Source organism: Vanderwaltozyma polyspora, genomic scaffold (genome assembly GCF_000150035.1).
Source record: "Vanderwaltozyma polyspora DSM 70294 KpolScaffold1045 genomic scaffold, whole genome shotgun sequence".
NCBI lineage: Eukaryota > Fungi > Ascomycota > Saccharomycetes > Saccharomycetales > Saccharomycetaceae > Vanderwaltozyma > Vanderwaltozyma polyspora.
Window position 1 is genome coordinate 1 of NW_001834678.1, and position 17,740 is coordinate 17,740.

Sequence of the window (17,740 nt, forward strand, 5' to 3'; positions counted from 1 at the left end):
TTCAGTAATTTATCAAAGGCCATTTTAAAATCATTTGGACACCCAGTTGCATTAACTGAATTACAGTTTATATTCAGTGCTATTCTCTGCATATTTTTCGTTTCGTTAGTAAATTTTTTACAGAAACCTTCATTACGTAATACTAAATTTAGTAAAACTATTAACAATTTCCCTGATGGGGTTTTACCAAGCTACCTAAATGGTGATTTTAACCAATGTATTGTTAATAAATTTTTGAAACCATGTAAATTAGCAATTTCAATTACATTCCCAATGGGTGTCTTCCAATTCGTTGGTCATATCACATCTCATAAAGCTACTTCAATAATACCAGTTTCATTGGTTCATTCCATCAAAGCATTATCACCCATTATCACAGTAGGTTATTATAGAATTTTCAAAAATAGATATTATAATGTTATGATTTATTACACATTATTGGTCTTAGTCACAGGAGTAATGACTACTTGTTGGTCTACTCATGGAAGTAAAAAAGCAGCAGATCAAACAGCAGATGAAGATAACTTCTCTAGAATAAAAGGTTTGGTTTTTGCGTTTGTTTCAATGTTAATCTTCGTGTCTCAAAATATTTTTGCAAAAGGAATTTTAACTGTAAAGAAAAGCATAGGTGTATTACCTTCTTCATCTTCGACGTCAGTGAATTCTGTCTCATATTCGGAAATTAAAAAAATACCGCTATCCCCTAATCAATTGGATAAATTAACTATTTTATTCTATTGTTCCTGCATGGGTATCCTATTGACACTTCCACCTTTTATCACTGGTGAATTAGTTGCAGGACACAGCTTCCTGAATGATCTATCGTCAGATACTTTATTACTCATACTATTACACGGTGTCACACATTTTTTCCAAGCATTAATGGCCTTCCAGCTAATTGGCATGTTATCTTCAGTTAATTATTCAGTCGCCAATATCATGAAACGTATAGTGATAATATCAGTAGCCTTAATTTGGGAAAAGAGATTAAGTTTTAACCAATTAATTGGTTTATTGTTAACCTTATCTGGTTTGTATGGATACGATAGATGGGGGTTATCAAAGCATGTTTCCGATGAATAATAGGAGATAAATATTTAATATATCTGTTCACTTAGCTTCAGCATAAATTTCTATTTAATCTAATAATTCTCACAAAAGTGGGATATCTTTATATGCATATAATAGCTCAAAATTCGTTAATATTTAATTTGATACAGTAAATGTATATATTAAGCTATGTACATCATATTTATATATACATGTATTTCATAAATAAAGTATGTATGTCGCATATGCCATCTTCGCCAATTTTTAGTAGGGAAATAATAGCAATTAATGAAAGAATTTAAAATATTTTGAAATATAAAACAAATATTAACTTTTTTATAATTTTGGATCTCCTTATTATTTTTCTTCGAAAAGAATACACATTATTAATACAATAGTCATTTCTAATTATACTCATCTTAATGTTTGGCAACTGGGTTTTCACCAGTTAGCTTACCAACGAAGTCTCTGGCCATATCACCGAAACCGACCATGAAAACTGTCTGCCAAACACCTAAACCAATTCTTGGTGTAACACCACGATAAAGACCTTTCAAACCATTAGTGTTATAGATATATTTGAATGTTGTACCCACGGTTAAGTTCTTTGGTCTATTTGGATCACTTTTCTTTGATTGCATTTCGACTCTAATAACTTCAATTGGTTGATTCCATGCACTTATACCACCACCGATAGCAGATGCTGTAATTTTTTCGATAGCAGTTAATTTATCTTCTGGGTTAGTCTTACCTGTAACGTTTCTAATACCTTGTTCTACTAATCTTGAGAAACCGAAACGAGAACCCCAATTAGTCATCTGTCTAATGGCAACGGCATTGACACCCTTATTAATACCTCTAATACCTTCATTCTTGTAAATAGTTTTGAAAACACTCCATGATGATTGAGGGGCCACACCAGAAGCCACTGTCTTTTGTCTTGTAATTTCAACAGTTTTCATACAAGTACAGAACCCCATTGTAGCGTAAGCTTGTACAACACCACCAGAAACACCACCAAGTATACCTGAACTGAAATTACTAAAACCTACAGACCTTAATCTATTTTCAACTTCAGAAGAAACAAATAATAAAACAGCACCTTTAGTTGAAGCTTCAATCCAAGCCCATGGAATTAAACCTTGGTAAAACCCAAATACACCACCTCTAGACCAGACATGTTTAATAGCTTGCATAAAGGTAGCATTTCTATTGGCAGCCATAGTAGTCTTAACGACTTCTAATGGCTGACCTAAGGTAGAAACTTCACACATATTCAAACCTGCACCTAATAGCAGGTTTGAAAAGGATACTTTCTTCTTCTGTACTGGTTGTTGGCTGGCAGTCATGTCTCCTACAATCTATATATTTAATTATTCACAGTATTATTAGATCTTATTCCAACTAAAGAGTATCTGATATATCAAAATCAAATCAAAAAGTTGATATTAATTTACTAATGAGAATAAGCTTCTTCTTATTCCTCTACTCCTTCTAATTTTTAAATATCCGTATAGTTAAATTTCAAAATCGATCTAAAACGATATAGTTAACGAACGATAGAAAGATATCTTTGAATATGATGAAAATTTATCTAACTTAGATCAAGGCTTTAAAAATCTTATTAAGATATAGATATAATCTATAATTTCTAGGTTTATTGAAGGAAACAGAAAAAAATTAAAGGTACGTTAAAAGCTTTGTTTCGAGAAATGACTGTTTCTCAACCAAGTCCAAGAACTTATATTCTAACTCAAACTTCTAACTATTAAGGAAGAATTAACGTAGCCAAATTTAATCGTGTTCGAAATTTCATTATTTCGAGAATCAACAGAAACAGGCATATCAAAGTATATATCAAAGTATATATATATATGTGTGTGTGTATATATACCGACAACGGCAACAGCAGTAACAAGAAGACGAGAAGAAGCCTCTCTTAACACTTACCTAAATAAGAAAGGAGTCGTTTTTTCTCAGTTTTCTTTTTAGTCTAAGGTCTAACTCTTTCTTCAATAACCTAAACCATTCAATATTTGCATAATTACCATTAAGAAACTCATTGAGTTCAAGACTGATAAATTACTTAACTACTATATTGATAGATAAGATAATTCATGTATTCCTGTGGAATTCAGTTAATTTATTATATTAACAAGAATTTATTAGGTTATGCTATTCAGTTATTGTTCGTTTCTTGTATATCTTGTGTGATTGGAAAATTGCGTTAATCAGATATGACTCCGAAATAAAAAGAAATACAATAAGAAGTTGTCTTGTTTTACCAAATTGATAGAGGGCATGGGAATTTGTTTTTGTTCTTGAATGGTAGTATGAAGGGATCGTTTCTTGTTGTAGATGTGTTGATAAACTAGATCAAGTATGTAGGTTTTTTTTGATGATTAATAGCTGGAGTTATATATATAGGTATAATTATATTTGTACTCAGTGTAGTGGTAAGAAGTTGGAGTTTAATTTAAATGTTTTTGTTCTGTATATTAATTGGTTGATTTCTTTTGACAATGGGATGAATGGGTTGAATTTGACCTGCAGCATCCTCTTACCTGAATTTGCTAATCCGAGATTCATCAAAAGTTTTATTAAGTCATGGCATTGGGACTTACAATTTTATGGTACAAGTAACAGATTTATGTTAATTATATATATATTCTTACAATTATACTTGAACAATACAAATCAAGTGATTATATCTTCTCAACAAAAGTTGTTTTTTTTCAATTCTACACGAGACATGACTTCGCATCGATGATTATGATTAATATCAATAGTTCTTGCATTTATTTTTTTGTTCCACGCTACTGTCGAACATTGAAATACGATAATAACAGAGATCGGAGCACTATTTGGCGACTTGTCTTCTAGCAATATATTGCCATAGAATTAACTGACCTTTGTTCGGCCCTCTTGTGTTTATTGCACCTCAAAGCCGTGCTACATTAGTGGTTTCTCATCTAAAAGATCTATCTATATGTTATTTCATAGTCACTTTTTTTATTCGATTTATTTCAATTTTACAAGGTTTTTCCAGAGTTTTTACCTTAATTAACCGAAACTTCTTTGCCTCGAGAGTTGGATTTCTACTCAATTTTATTACCGTAATTTAATTTCCGATCATAAAATTCACTAGAATTCATTTGCGGAAAAACTTAATTTTTTCCGTCTTGTTAAAAATGAATAATTCTTCCGAATAACAATTTCTTACTTTTGATGTAAAATTTAACATGACAGGCAGGACAAGCAAGCCAAATTATTAGTAAGGATTGCTGAGGTGAAGGCAAGTAATCGTTCCCTCTAGTTTGGCTCCTTATCAGACAACTCTGTGGCAGTGACAGTAGTTGTGGTTGTTGTTTTTGGTTCCTTCCGCTGTCAATAATTTAAGGGTAGGTAAATAATTAGCGATGTAATTTTGCTGTTTCTGATTACCACAGTAGTTATTCCGAACAAATCCTTTGAGATTGAATACCGAAAAATCTTTGCAAGTATGTGAGATCTGATAGGAATGGCTGTCTATGGTTTACTTTAGAGGACATATATTAACGACATCTTGTGTAACTCTTAAGTAACAAAGGGAAAAAATTAAGAAGACTAAAGAACGGCAAATGTATTTTGAAGTTGTGGGTTACTATGGTGTGTCATACTCTAGATATCTAAGGTCATCTACATATTGCAATTGATGAGTAAAATAAAAAATATGGTAACAATTTTTCTATTGTATTTGGGATTTTTAAATAAATTTATGACACCCTCAAAACAGGTATAAAATGAAGTCCAATTAATAAGTTCATCATATTCTTGCCTTGGTATTCCAAGATCTTACTTTATTATCTTAAAATTGATTACAAATGCAGTAACATAAAAATAAGAACATATTTTAAACAATAATATATACAGATACATCTAGCTATAGATATATATCTATAAAAACTATGGTCAGCTCGATTCTTAAAAAGATTACAGGCACCGAAAGACATTCGGCGGATGCTGCAACAGCAGATTCTACATTGAATATTCACTATTCAAAAACATCTACTCTTAATGATGAAATTCAAGAATTGCCTAAATTGCACACTAGGGACAGTTTTGGCAACAGTGACAGTGAGTCTTTAGAAACTATTGTCTCATTAAGAGAAATTGACGAGAAAAAGGATGGGAATGTTGAAACAACAAATGGTGATCTTGAAGATGACAACGATGATGATATTGATTTTCCAGAAGGTGGGTTACGTGCCTGGATTGTGGTATTTGGTTGTTTCCTAGGTTTGACTGCTTGTTTCGGTTTATTGAATACTATTGGTGTTATAGAGACACATATTCAAAGTCATCAATTATCAAATGAGAGTTCCCAAGTAATTGGCTGGGTTTTTTCTATTTTCCTTTTCATCTGTTTCAGTTCGTGTATTTTCAGTGGTACATATTTCGATAGAAATGGTTTCAAAGTACCAATGATTATTGGCTCAGCTTGTCAAGTCGGTGGTTTGTTTGGTGTAGCCAACTCGACTAAAATTTGGCATTTCTTCTTGTCATTATCTGTTTTATCAGGTTTTGGTAATGGTATTATCATGAGTCCATTAGTAAGTGCGCCATCTCATTATTTTAAAAAAAGACGTGGTACTGCTACAGCTGTCGCAACTATGGGTGGTTCATTAGGAGGTACAATATTTCCGATTATCCTTCGTAAATTCTTTAAGATGGAAAATAAAAACAACCCTGATGATATTAATTATGGCTTTATTTGGGGTGTTAGAATTATTGCCTTCATCAACCTAGGTTTACTAATTATGTCTATTATTTTGGCAAAGGAAAGAATAGTAATGGAAACAAAACTAAAGGAAGGTGAACCAAAATGGAAATCTATCATAAGAGTATACATCTTACAAAGCTTCGATTCCAAGGCATTTTTAGATATGAAATACTTTTTTGCAGTTGCTGGTACAGTATTTGCTGAAATCTCGTTGAATTCAGCAGTCACATATTATGGATCATACTGTACAAGCATTGGTATTAGTGACTCGGATGCTTACACCATGATCATGACCATGAATTTATGTGGTATTCCTGGAAGATATGTGCCAGGCTATTTGAGTGATCATTTGGGTAGATTTAACATCTCCATTTGGACTTTGACATCTTTGGGGATTCTAATGTTTGTTGGGTGGCTACCATTTGGTACTTCATTAACAAGCATGTATGTTATTAGCGCCCTGTATGGATTCTTTTCGGGAAGTATTTATTCCCTATTGCCTGTCTGTATTGGACAAATATCTAAGACAGAAGAATTTGGTAAACGTTACGCTACAATGTATGTTGTAGTAGCCTTTGGTACTTTAATTGGTATTCCAATTACTGGTGCTATCATTGGTAATGAATCTAATGCTAATTATAAGCATTATATTATATTTTGTGGTGTAATGTCATTAGCAGGCGCTGCTTGTTTCGTTATCTCCAGATCCTACTGCGTTGGTTTGAAATTGAAGAAATTTTAGACCAACCTTCATAATTTGCATTTCATTATAACTCATTCACTTTTATAGAACAATTTTATTTTTTAAATAATAATAATTAATTAATACATTTCATTTCACATTATTTCTGGAATTCAAATCAGCATTGTATAATCCCAGCTTTAGCCATTCTTTCACACCAAGATTTTGCAATAATTCTGAAGTGTACGAATTTTCGTAATAATTTAATAATTTCCCTGAATTTTCAATGTCATACTCCTTATTTAAATTCTTTATTAAACTTACTCTTAAGTATATCAATGGGATTTTTACAGAATTAATTAATTCCAACCCTTTCGAAGTTAGCAAATTTGGGGAACACATCATTACAATTGTCTTATTTTTATCACTAGGTCTATTACAATGAGTTGAGTATGCTCCAACTAATTCTCGTAATTCCTTTGGTGAAACTTTTGAACTTGAAAAGGCCTTACATTGAACCAAGATTTTTAAATCCATTGTATCCAAATTCCCTTTCAAAATTGAATTGTATATTGGCTTAATAGTTCTCCCATTAATTTTTGAAATTGATGGAATCTTGTTTCCATCTAATTTAAGAATCAAATTCATTTTCTCATAAATTGTCCTTAATGGCCAATCACCCACTAAATCAATCCCACCATCATTCGAGCCACCTATTTTCATCATATTAATAACATTTAACTTGCTTTCAAGTTCTCTCATTACAGTATATTCATATAAATTACCTTGAAATACAGTAGAAGATTCAATATTTCTATTATCATTAATAAATTTCGTCAACGAATCATTATTGATGCTCCTCTTAAACCTTTTAATACCAAATCCTCGAGGATTCATCATCATTCACCACAGATATTCCAATTACAATCAATTGTGACACTCTTGTTCATAATATTTTAATAATTTTATAACTCATCTCAAAACTTTAAAGGTTTAATCCTAATAAGGAATACGAGAATGTTATTCTAATTTCGAAAAGTTTCTATTTAAAGTTCATCAAAACCTAAATAAAGATAAGATTGAAGAAAGGTTTCTAAATCAGGTTCGAAGATTGATCCAGAAAAGGCTAGGACCAGAGGGGTTTTTTGAGGTTTTAGTAAGATTGTGAGTTTGGTGTTATTTTGATATCAGTTAAGAATGTCAGTTGAGAATACTGGTACTTTTATTGAGGAAAAGCCTTTGACTACTCCTGGAAATGATGAAAATGCTAATGATAGTACGAGTGAAGAGAAAGTTTTGACTGTATTTGATGTGGCTACAGAGATTGAAACTTCTCTAAAGGAGTTACAAGATAAATTGGTAGAGAATAATGAGCATTTCAATAAGACTGTTATGGCTATGGAGAAGAAACTATCTCAAATGGAAAAATGAAATATCCAAGAGCATTCCTTATATGAATGATCTATTATACCATTTGAGAGATTAAGTTCTTGTGATTTTCTGGAATTCGATACAGTACTAGGTTATATTGTACCGTAATGTAGTTTCTAGTAACATCGTCGTAAAACTCCATACTAGAAATACAAGTTGTAACAATGAAATGAAGTTTTAAATTTAGTTGATAGTTCTACTTTAAATCAAGAAGTTTGACAGTAGCAAGTCAAAGAAAAGCTGTCACATATTGGTTTAATGGTGTGTTGTGCCCTTTGTTCGTCCTAGTTTATTCATATATGTACGTAATGTATCGATAATTTATTTTATCACCCTTTTATACACTGTGTATAGAGTAATTTATGTACCTGCTGAGTTGAATCAAACAAATTTATTTCTATAAGAATATTATTGACATTAAAATATGTAGAATATATACAAGGTTGGTGAGTTTGATGGATTGAATTAATTTCTGACCATATTAATGTCAACTTTGATACCTTCATTAATTCCATACATATTGGAATTTTTTCACGAGATGAGATGAGGTTCTAAAAAATAACATCGATATATCTGACAATAATGAACAATGAAACAATAAATGTATAATAAAATAAATACACACCAAGTCGTCAGAGGTTCTTCATTTGAGTTATTAATTAACGTCAAATTTGTATCCTCTAAGGTTAATAGATCAAAAGATGGGAAAAGGTACTAAAAGAAAGCTTGGATCTACTGAAGATGTTGAAATATTTAACTCTTCCAGTATAAATGGTTCACAAGATGATAAATCATATGGTGGGAGTAGCAAAGATAATAGGTCAGAGATTAATAATGATATATATCAATATTCCCAAGTTATTCAGTTGGAACATGCAGTTACAAAATTTATGGAATCTTATAAACGAATCATTAATCTATCACCTAACTTAAAAGGTTATCAGACTGCTTTAGAAAACCAAGATAAGATACCTTTACAAGTATTACCAGCATTCGGAAGGTATAAATTGAAAATGGCAGCTGAATTGAAATCTTTGGAAGAGTTGAAGAAGATTAAATTGTTCGATGATTTAGCACGTTATGAGGATACCTATAAAGAAGACGATATCAAACCGATCTTAAAGGATATCACTGAAAAGGATGTAGAATCATTATCGAATGCTAAGTTTGATCCATCAGTTGAATATTTGGAAAGTGATGAAGAAGATGAAACTTTAGGAGGTGATGATGATTCATTATCTTCCAGTAAGGTGAAATGGCCTCCAAAGCTACCAGAAATAAAAGACCCATCTATTAGAGCAAAGGTTTTTATTCACAAATCTACAATCAAAGATAAGCTATACTTGAAAGAGTCAGAGATGATTAATGCCCATAATGAGCGTCTAGAATTTCTGGGAGATTCTGTTTTAAATACTATAATGACAATGATTATCTACAATAAATTCCCAACTTTTACAGAAGGTCAATTATCAAAGTTAAGAATGAACTTAGTCAGCAATGAACGTATTAAATCATGGACATATTTATATAATTTTGATAAGAAACTAAAGACAAACTTTGATTTAGGGAATGATAAGTCTCATTTTCAAAATGGTAAACAGAAATTATATGCAGATGTTTTTGAAGCTTATATAGGTGGTTTAATTGAAGATGACCCTAAGCATAATATGCCTAAAGTAAGAAAATGGTTAACAAAACTTTCAAAACCAATTATTAATGAAGTTATGCAGAAGGATGTAAGTTTGGAGACTACAGAAAACATAGATTTAAACGCCAAAAGGCAATTATATTCAATTATTGGATACGCAGCATTGAATTTACACTATGAGCCAGTGAAAAGACCAACTAGAGACGACCCGATAAGTATAGTAGAATGTAGAATAGATGATGGAACTGTTCTTGGTGTCGGTAAGGGAAGAAATGTCAAAATTGCAGGCCTATGTGCAGCTCAAAACGTATTGAGAAATAAATCTTTGATTGAAAAATATTCACAATTGAGAGCATCTATACCGAGAAAAGAATCAGTTTTAAAGTCAGATACCTCTCAGCCTAAGAAGAAACGTAAAATTAAGAATACCAATGAAGCAGAAAGCAAGAACATTAAATTAAACGCCAATGGAGAATTTGTCATTGAATAGGGATCAAACCTGAATCGTTGGTAAACCGACAGTTCGATATCATAATTAATTACAAATTGTTTTTTATAGATTATAAAAGTGTATAATATTATAATTCTGCATGTGTATCAAATATAATTGATAGATACTTAGGGAGAAAATGAATATTGGTATATGTGAAATTAAAAGCTCCTTACATGAAGATAGGGAAGATACTATCTTGATAAGGATACTCTTATATCTCAATTTGCTCTGTCAAACCTCTCTTCTTTCTTGGGAACTTAACCTTCTTACTCTTTGATTGACCATTTAAATTAGTCGTGCCTGGGACATTTGTACTACTTCTATAAAGGACATCGAGTTGATCGGTAACGTTATTCGATGATATTTTGTTTAACTGCTTTTGGACCTTTTTACTTTCTGAAGCAAACCACTTTTCAAATTCCTCTGCAGCCTCACGTTCAGATTCAGACAACATTGTTGGTTCTACAATCCCAAGCTTTTCCTTATCTAACATAACATCAATAGCATTTCTTGGTACTAACTTAGATGCATTGTAGAAGGGCATATGCAAATTGTCTTTGCTGATATTTTTTGGCACCTTGTTTTTCTTACTTTTAGTTTCATTTGCTTCCCTTGAATCGTAGAGTGAAGGTAAGGAACTTGGTCTACTAACTTTTTTACTTTCTGTAGTAATAGTGGTCTTTTGATTTATGTTTTCCTTCTCTTCACAATTATATTTACCCCATGCAGCTTTACTCTTCTGGAAAGCTTTTTCTTTGCCCTTTTTCTCCTCTTCAGATTCTTCAAATAGAAATTGTTTCTTCCTTTGTTTCTGAGAATTCTTCTTAAAACTGCCAATTTGCTTATTTATTGGTTTATTCAAATTTGAATTATTATCTGGCGCATCTTCATTTAAGGATAGTAAAGAAGGTAGTTTTTCATTTACCTCAACAATGTCTTTATGAACAACTGAGATATTTTGCTCCTCAAGATTTACCTTAACTTCTTCGATTTCCTTTGAAGGTTCTAATGACCCCTTTCTTTTAGACTTCTTTACTACCTCGATGAAATTATCACTATCATCTATTGCACTCGATTCACTAATAGATAGATCCGACCAATTTGATAAAGAATATGAAGACGAAATCTCTAATTGTTTATGGTCATTTGAAAATTTTCTTTGAGTGCTAGATAGTCGTCTTGTTGAACCTGACAAAACTCCAGAAGAAGCTCTCCGAGGAGTTGCTTTCTCTTTACAGTTGCTCATTACCACTTTATTATCAAATGATGGATTAAAAGTCTCAAGACCCATAAATTTCCTGTTGAATTCTTGGAGATTAGTTTTAAACTGTTGAATCCAACCAAATGAAGAATTAGTATACCAAGAGCGGTCTTCTGTAGTCCTAATAGAACTTTCTTTCAATTCTAATAAAGAATTTTCTAATATATTCCATATCTCATCATCAAAATATTCCATTATTAGATCAACATTGCTCTTTGAAAATAATATTCCAATATTAGAAGTTATGATCCAGGCACATTTAATCTGAAGCAGTTCACAATTATAAAATACAGCATTTATAAATACAGAAACGATATTGCTGCCTTCGATATACTTACCAATTTCGGATTCTAAGTAATTTTTGAACTGTTCCAAATTAATTTCATCACATAATTCAACTAAGTCAAACAAAAACTGCAATCCTGTTGTCATGGAACCTACGCTAAGATCATCAAAAATTGAATCATATGAATAACCATATAGGTACTTAAGAATACACTCAAAATGAGATTTTGAAATATGGTTAAAATGTGAAAAATCTACGACTCTATTATTCTCGTGATCTCTTGGAATCCAATTTGCCGCAAAAAGAGAATCAAAATAGGAAGATCTAGTTGCTAATATCATAGAATGGGCAGATATAATACCATCATTGGTAATAATTCTTACATCTGGTTCTGCGCATGCATCAAATATTTCGCCCTGGCAAATAGTAAATAGGTTATGTAAAGACTCTGACATATTAGAATAGTGCAATGAATTATCAACTAAATCAATCAAAAATCTGGAAACCTTTTGGTCATTTGGTCTTTCATCTGAGTATAGATAATGAATTACATCTAATAAATAATTCTTAAAGTTAAAGTCTCCATTAGTAGTTTCTAACTTTACTGTCCATTTACTTGACTCAAATGGTGAAAGCAATGTAAGTTTTGATTTTCCATTATTGAAAATATAAGGCTCACTTAACTTCCATCTTTTCAATAACTTATTACATCTCATATGAATTAGCAGCTTGTGGCAGTTGCATATGATCTCACCAGAAAATTCATCAATAAATGTGACATCATATGGTACACTTATTTCGGAATGCTGTGAGATACTTGTTATATTCTTATTTTTAAGCTCTGCATATTGGAACTTTTGATTTTTTAAGACAAGAGGTCCTTCATACTCATCGTTAATTGTCTTCGTATCTAGAGGATAGTTAGCACTGTAATCATCCGCTTCGAACTCCTTGAAGTTTAATATACCATAATTGATATCTTTTTTGGAATTTGAAAAGCCCTTTATAGGAGAATAAGAGGAAAAATTATATCTTAAAGGATCTTTTGGATAAATTATTGGAATGTTATTCACTTCATCCTTTGTAATTGAAAACGAACCAAATTGTGAATCACAAGATACAGATATAATTCGACCAGATACAATTTTTTCACTAAAAATCTTTTCAAAAGTACCATCCGTACTTTTCGAAGTATATATATCTCCACCAATCGTTGATAAAATTATTCCTTTTCTTGATCCAACATCAAAGTCAAGACACTGTTTAAAGCTATGTCTTGGTAACCAGCACACACTTATGGGTGGAATATTAGAAAACTTTGCCCACAATGATGGAGATTCATTTTTAGCACTTATTATAGCCACTCGCCCACAGCTATATCTAAAGCATATATTATTACCATATGGGTTTTTACATTTCATATCAACAATAGTGTTTGGAATTTCTCTTGGCGAGAAATGTTTAAATGCATCTAATTCCCTAAAGCCCTTGCTTTTCGGTAAGTATAATCTAAATGTTCTTGTTGTATAGTTCGATAAAACATGTAAAGTATTGCCTTGGGTTCGGATAAACGTTGCAAATTCTGTACATACAACTTGTTCAATCGCTGAATTTAGAAAATTCACAACAACTGGTTTATTAACCAAAAACCCTTCTTGCCCCATGTATTCCGTTGATGGTACTAAATGCGATGGTTTAGATGAACCTAATTGCCCCACATTTAAACCCCATAAATAGATCTGACCTTTTTTAGTTACTACACAAGAATGAATCTTGGAACATGAAATTGAAGTTATTTCTTCATTCTCCAAAATTGTCAATCGTTTGGGTACCATTGAACAAACATTATGTGAATTTTTTGGGTCATCTAATTGTCTTGACATTGAGTGGCCCAATTGACCATAATAATTCCACCCCCATGAATAAATATCACCATTTTTGTATAAAACCATAGTATGGTGATCACTAGTTTTGATTTCTTTTATCTCTAACTTTGGTAAACCATCGACTTTTGCATAGTGAGACTGAGGTAAATCTATAACACCGTTACCTACACGTCCTCTGTTACTATTACCACATGTAAATATTTCATTATTTGACGTAATAATTAAAGAATGATATCTCGTTATATAGGAATTCCTTATTCTTAAATTTGGCAATAACATAGATGAGGTTTCCAATTGATGCACATTAATTTGGTAGAAATTTTGACGGTCATCCTTAGTACCTGTCCCTAACTGGTAATTAACATTGGAACCCAATTGCAAAACATGTGAACCTCCTAAATGTTGAAGTTTATCCTGTTCTAATTTCTCTAGAGGTAGAGAAAGGAAATTTTTTACATGTCTTTTAACCTCATCGGAATTCTTGGAACCTTCCCAATGTACGTTAGAAAGGCCATTTTCAGTTCTATAACCTAGATAAAGTGGAAATTTGTTAACTAGTCTTCTATATTCTTCAGAATACAGCTCTAATGGTGTTAAACCTTCTCTATCTAGTTGGTTCATTACGTGACCACCGAATTTATGTGAAAGATATTCCTTTTCATCTTTCCAAATTTTATAAAGTTTAAAACTCTTTCTCAACAGTCCACGTTTCAGGGTGACATGTAATGGTGAATAACCACTTTCATAATCACTTGAATAAAGATCTATTTCATTGAGGTCCCCCTCTTCTTCAATACAACTCAGTAAGTATGAGAGGTCTCTTCCAAATATATCTCTTTTATTCCTATTTATATCATTACTCTGCTTTTTGATTGGCATATGCTAATAGGGTATTACTGTTTATAAATTGATAACTCTAAAATTAAGCACCTATTCTCAATATATCCTTAATATATTAAATCGTGCAATCTACAATTTGATTTAGTTTACTAACTGAATCTAATGGGGAATATTTCCTGTTCCAACAAAGGCAAAAATTAGGAGGATAAATTTTATCGATATGAGCAACTCATAGATCTGTTCTTGAGTATCTTGAGCCTTACTTTAAAGGAATATAAACTCCTTTATATTTATCGATGCTTTATATAATAATAATTGAATACTCAGTTTAAAGTGTAAATTGGATACATTGCTTAAACACGTTTCGGTTACCCGTCCATAGAGGTACATGGTTACCCTGAATGGATACGACGGTACCAAATTGTGACAGTTGACTAAATGACAGTTCAATGGGAATGAATCCTTGTAATGCCCTGGTATAAAAGCTTCATTCATAGACTTAATTCTCTAAACTATTGAATTATATATAGGTTTTTATTAAAGTATCAAGTTGTAAAAAGTTTGGGTGAAAAATATCAGTATTTATACTAACCAAAATATGGGAAAATAGTTCAAGGTACATTTAATAAAAAAAAGGATAATAGGTCTTATTGAAATGACAAAGTGTTTGGAGTACAATACCTTACTTGTTTAATATCTATATCTCAGGCTTCTCAATAAAAATATTTGTTATAAAATTAGTATTTATAATAAAAATCATGTTTATGTCGATAAAATATTGTTTGGCTTTGAATTCAATTAGAATCTTAGTTAATGAAAAATAAATATGAATTTACTTATACATAACAGAAAGATCTGATATAAAAGATAGATCAATGGTAGCATCACTTAAAGTCATCAATAACAATGCCCATATGCAACTAACATACCATTCTATTTCTTCACTTATTAAATGTCGAACAATTCTGTCACTGGTTAAAATAATAAATGTTATGAAAGTTGATATTGACTACCGTCACAAGATAATCACGATTGTTATTCTAAGAGTTATATATGATTAAGTATGGCAAATTAGTATAATATTTGAAGATGAAGTTGATCATTATACATATCTAGTCAATTAATTATAGTATTAAAAGCGATTATAATCGAATTATTCTGAATTGAAGATTTCTTGAGAAATGCGAGAAATAGTTAAGCCTAATATTTTTCTTGAAACCAAAAGTAAACCAGTAGTTATAAGGTCTGGATCTACCACGATAGTTGCCATGTTCAATTTATAGAACACTTAATTTTGATCTTGGTAAAATTGGACTCTAAAATGTTTGTTACTGAACATTAGGATCACAATTATAATTGAGACAAAAGTAGATTCTCATAAATGACTGATTTGTCTCTCCGTATTGAGAACATCTATATGACTTCAAGACCAAGAGCTAAATTAAAAGTGCCTTGTTCACATAAAGCAAGAGTTCCTTATAGTAACTGATTTCTATTATTTTCGACTGAAGAATACTAGGAAACTCATAAGTTAAATTGTCAGTATATTCGAGGAACTCCAACAACTAAAGATGATATCCCATCGATAAGTTAAGATCAATGGATTAAACTTCACCAAATTATCCCTGCCCCTTTCATCTGACTTTGGGTAATTCATTTGCATAATAATAATCTCTTGTCGAATATAATAATCAAAATCATAGTGTTGATACGTAAGGCAAGCGATAATAGTTTAAGGAAATAGAGTATTTCAGAAATCCTAAAGATATTTCATGGTTTCATACTGGTTGCCGCCTTAAAAATATCGACTTTAGTTTTAAAATTGAACACACTAAACGTTTACAGGCTTTTTCCTAAGGTTCATTCAGATCTTATTGTCCAGTAATTAAATATTTCTTGAAATCAATGGTGACATCAACATAAAAAGTGTCAGAATGGTAAAAGCTTTAAGCTTCAATGCAAGTAGATATACGTTAAATAGGTACGTTGACCTATTACTAAGGTCAGTGAGTGGTAACTCGCTCTCCCTCCTGTAAAAGAGTAGTCTATATAACATAAATAGTTTTATATATGGGAACTGAAAATTTGTTCCTTTTATATATTAGAGAAATCGATACATTCACCTTGTACCAAAAACAGCAATAGTGACATAAACTTTATCCTCGAGTATCCAGGTTAAAGTCACAACAAAAAGACAAGGTCTAAATGGATTGTTATCACTTCTTAATCCAAGATCAGGCATGACATTAGTTATTTTGTTGAAATTAGGCCCCGTATAACGCTGAATGAATATTGAACCAAATTTAGCATCTAACAAAATCCTATATAATACATAGAGAATATACCACAAGTGAAAGCCTACATATTCAAATTATCAGAAACGCATTAGTCAATAAATTTTTTCTTGACAAAAGAAGATTTCTGAATTTGAGAAGTAGTTATTTCTAGTTCGTCTACTTTGGTACCATTTACAAAATCTGAGAAGCTTGAAATGTAGTATCACCAATTTTATATATCAGACCCCGAAACATGTAGAGAATTATGTTGTGGTTTTTCTACCGAATCGTTCATAGTAATAGATTCTTTATTTATTTCCAAGGACATTCTTAATAAGTTGATATTGATCCAGTGTATTAAAGTATAAAATATACACATGGGAATATAGTACATATGATAAGTATCAATTAAGATCTCATCATTTCTTATATACAGTGTTGGAAAAGTTTTCAGCGTCAGTAATACTTTCGTGTAAAGTAACATTTCTTTATCCTATATGAATAATGTCGTAATACGTTTAGATCACGTGTTACCTCATAATTCTGACAGAAACCCTATTGTTAGGGTGAGAAAAAACAGTTTAAAAATCTAAAAAAACATGGATATGAATGAATAAAACATTATTATATTTTTCAGTTTTTCAAGAAATTAAGCTCGCGTGGCGTAATGGCAACGCGTCTGACTTCTAATCAGAAGATTGTGGGTTCGACCCCCACCGTGAGTGCTTTGTTTCTTCATCTCTTCAAATTCCGCGATAGTTTAATGGTCAGAATGGGCGCTTGTCGCGTGCCAGATCGGGGTTCAATTCCCCGTCGCGGAGTATTTTTTGCATCGAATCGAGCTGGGATCATAGGACAATGATCAATGAATTCTGATTCTAGTTTGTATTTTTTGGGGAAGCTCAAAAATACATTGTTCGCAAGATGTACCTAGATATTACAAATTTTTGCTGAATCTCTTTCAAAATATGATGATGTTCAGTCACAGAAATTTACAACTTTGAAACACGCTAAAAAATGTTGTCATTGGCCTGTTTCTATGACACTGTGGTCAGAAAAAACAGATAAAGGCTCTATTTTGAGCAACCATCAGTTAATAAAAAAAGTATTCGAATATATAGATGT

General features: G+C 31.5%; 7 protein-coding genes and 2 non-coding genes across 9 annotated transcripts; 6 read left to right on the plus strand and 3 right to left on the minus strand.

Annotated features, from left to right (window-relative positions):
• Nucleotides 1–273: 273 nt before the first annotated feature.
• SLY41 (Sly41p) lies at nt 274–1,083 on the plus strand (the record flags this gene model as incomplete). Its single annotated transcript, XM_001645825.1, has 1 exon — nt 274–1,083. One exon carries the CDS (start codon nt 274–276, stop codon nt 1,081–1,083), a length of 810 nt encoding a protein of 269 aa, XP_001645875.1.
• A 386-nt stretch (nt 1,084–1,469) lies between these two features.
• Nucleotides 1,470–2,399, minus strand: YHM2 (Yhm2p; the record flags this gene model as incomplete). Its single annotated transcript, XM_001645826.1, has 1 exon — nt 1,470–2,399. One exon carries the CDS (start codon nt 2,397–2,399, stop codon nt 1,470–1,472), a length of 930 nt encoding a protein of 309 aa, XP_001645876.1.
• Nucleotides 2,400–4,997: 2,598 nt separating this feature from the next.
• MCH5 (riboflavin transporter) lies at nt 4,998–6,554 on the plus strand (the record flags this gene model as incomplete). Its single annotated transcript, XM_001645827.1, has 1 exon — nt 4,998–6,554. The coding sequence occupies one exon, from the start codon at nt 4,998–5,000 to the stop codon at nt 6,552–6,554; it is 1,557 nt and encodes a 518-aa protein (XP_001645877.1).
• Nucleotides 6,555–6,644: 90 nt separating this feature from the next.
• On the minus strand, nt 6,645–7,397 carry RRG7 (Rrg7p; the record flags this gene model as incomplete). Its single annotated transcript, XM_001645828.1, has 1 exon — nt 6,645–7,397. The coding sequence occupies one exon, from the start codon at nt 7,395–7,397 to the stop codon at nt 6,645–6,647; it is 753 nt and encodes a 250-aa protein (XP_001645878.1).
• Nucleotides 7,398–7,691: 294 nt separating this feature from the next.
• On the plus strand, nt 7,692–7,925 carry BIL1 (Bil1p; the record flags this gene model as incomplete). Its single annotated transcript, XM_001645829.1, has 1 exon — nt 7,692–7,925. The coding sequence occupies one exon, from the start codon at nt 7,692–7,694 to the stop codon at nt 7,923–7,925; it is 234 nt and encodes a 77-aa protein (XP_001645879.1).
• A 701-nt stretch (nt 7,926–8,626) lies between these two features.
• On the plus strand, nt 8,627–10,063 carry RNT1 (ribonuclease III; the record flags this gene model as incomplete). Its single annotated transcript, XM_001645830.1, has 1 exon — nt 8,627–10,063. The coding sequence occupies one exon, from the start codon at nt 8,627–8,629 to the stop codon at nt 10,061–10,063; it is 1,437 nt and encodes a 478-aa protein (XP_001645880.1).
• A 214-nt stretch (nt 10,064–10,277) lies between these two features.
• On the minus strand, nt 10,278–14,378 carry Kpol_1045p7 (uncharacterized protein; the record flags this gene model as incomplete). Its single annotated transcript, XM_001645831.1, has 1 exon — nt 10,278–14,378. One exon carries the CDS (start codon nt 14,376–14,378, stop codon nt 10,278–10,280), a length of 4,101 nt encoding a protein of 1,366 aa, XP_001645881.1.
• Nucleotides 14,379–17,268: 2,890 nt separating this feature from the next.
• Kpol_1045trna1 lies at nt 17,269–17,340 on the plus strand. Its single transcript has one exon. It is a non-coding gene; the product is annotated as a tRNA-Arg (tRNA).
• A 24-nt stretch (nt 17,341–17,364) lies between these two features.
• Nucleotides 17,365–17,436, plus strand: Kpol_1045trna2. Its single transcript has one exon. It is a non-coding gene; the product is annotated as a tRNA-Asp (tRNA).
• The last annotated feature ends 304 nt before the right edge of the window (nt 17,437–17,740 follow it).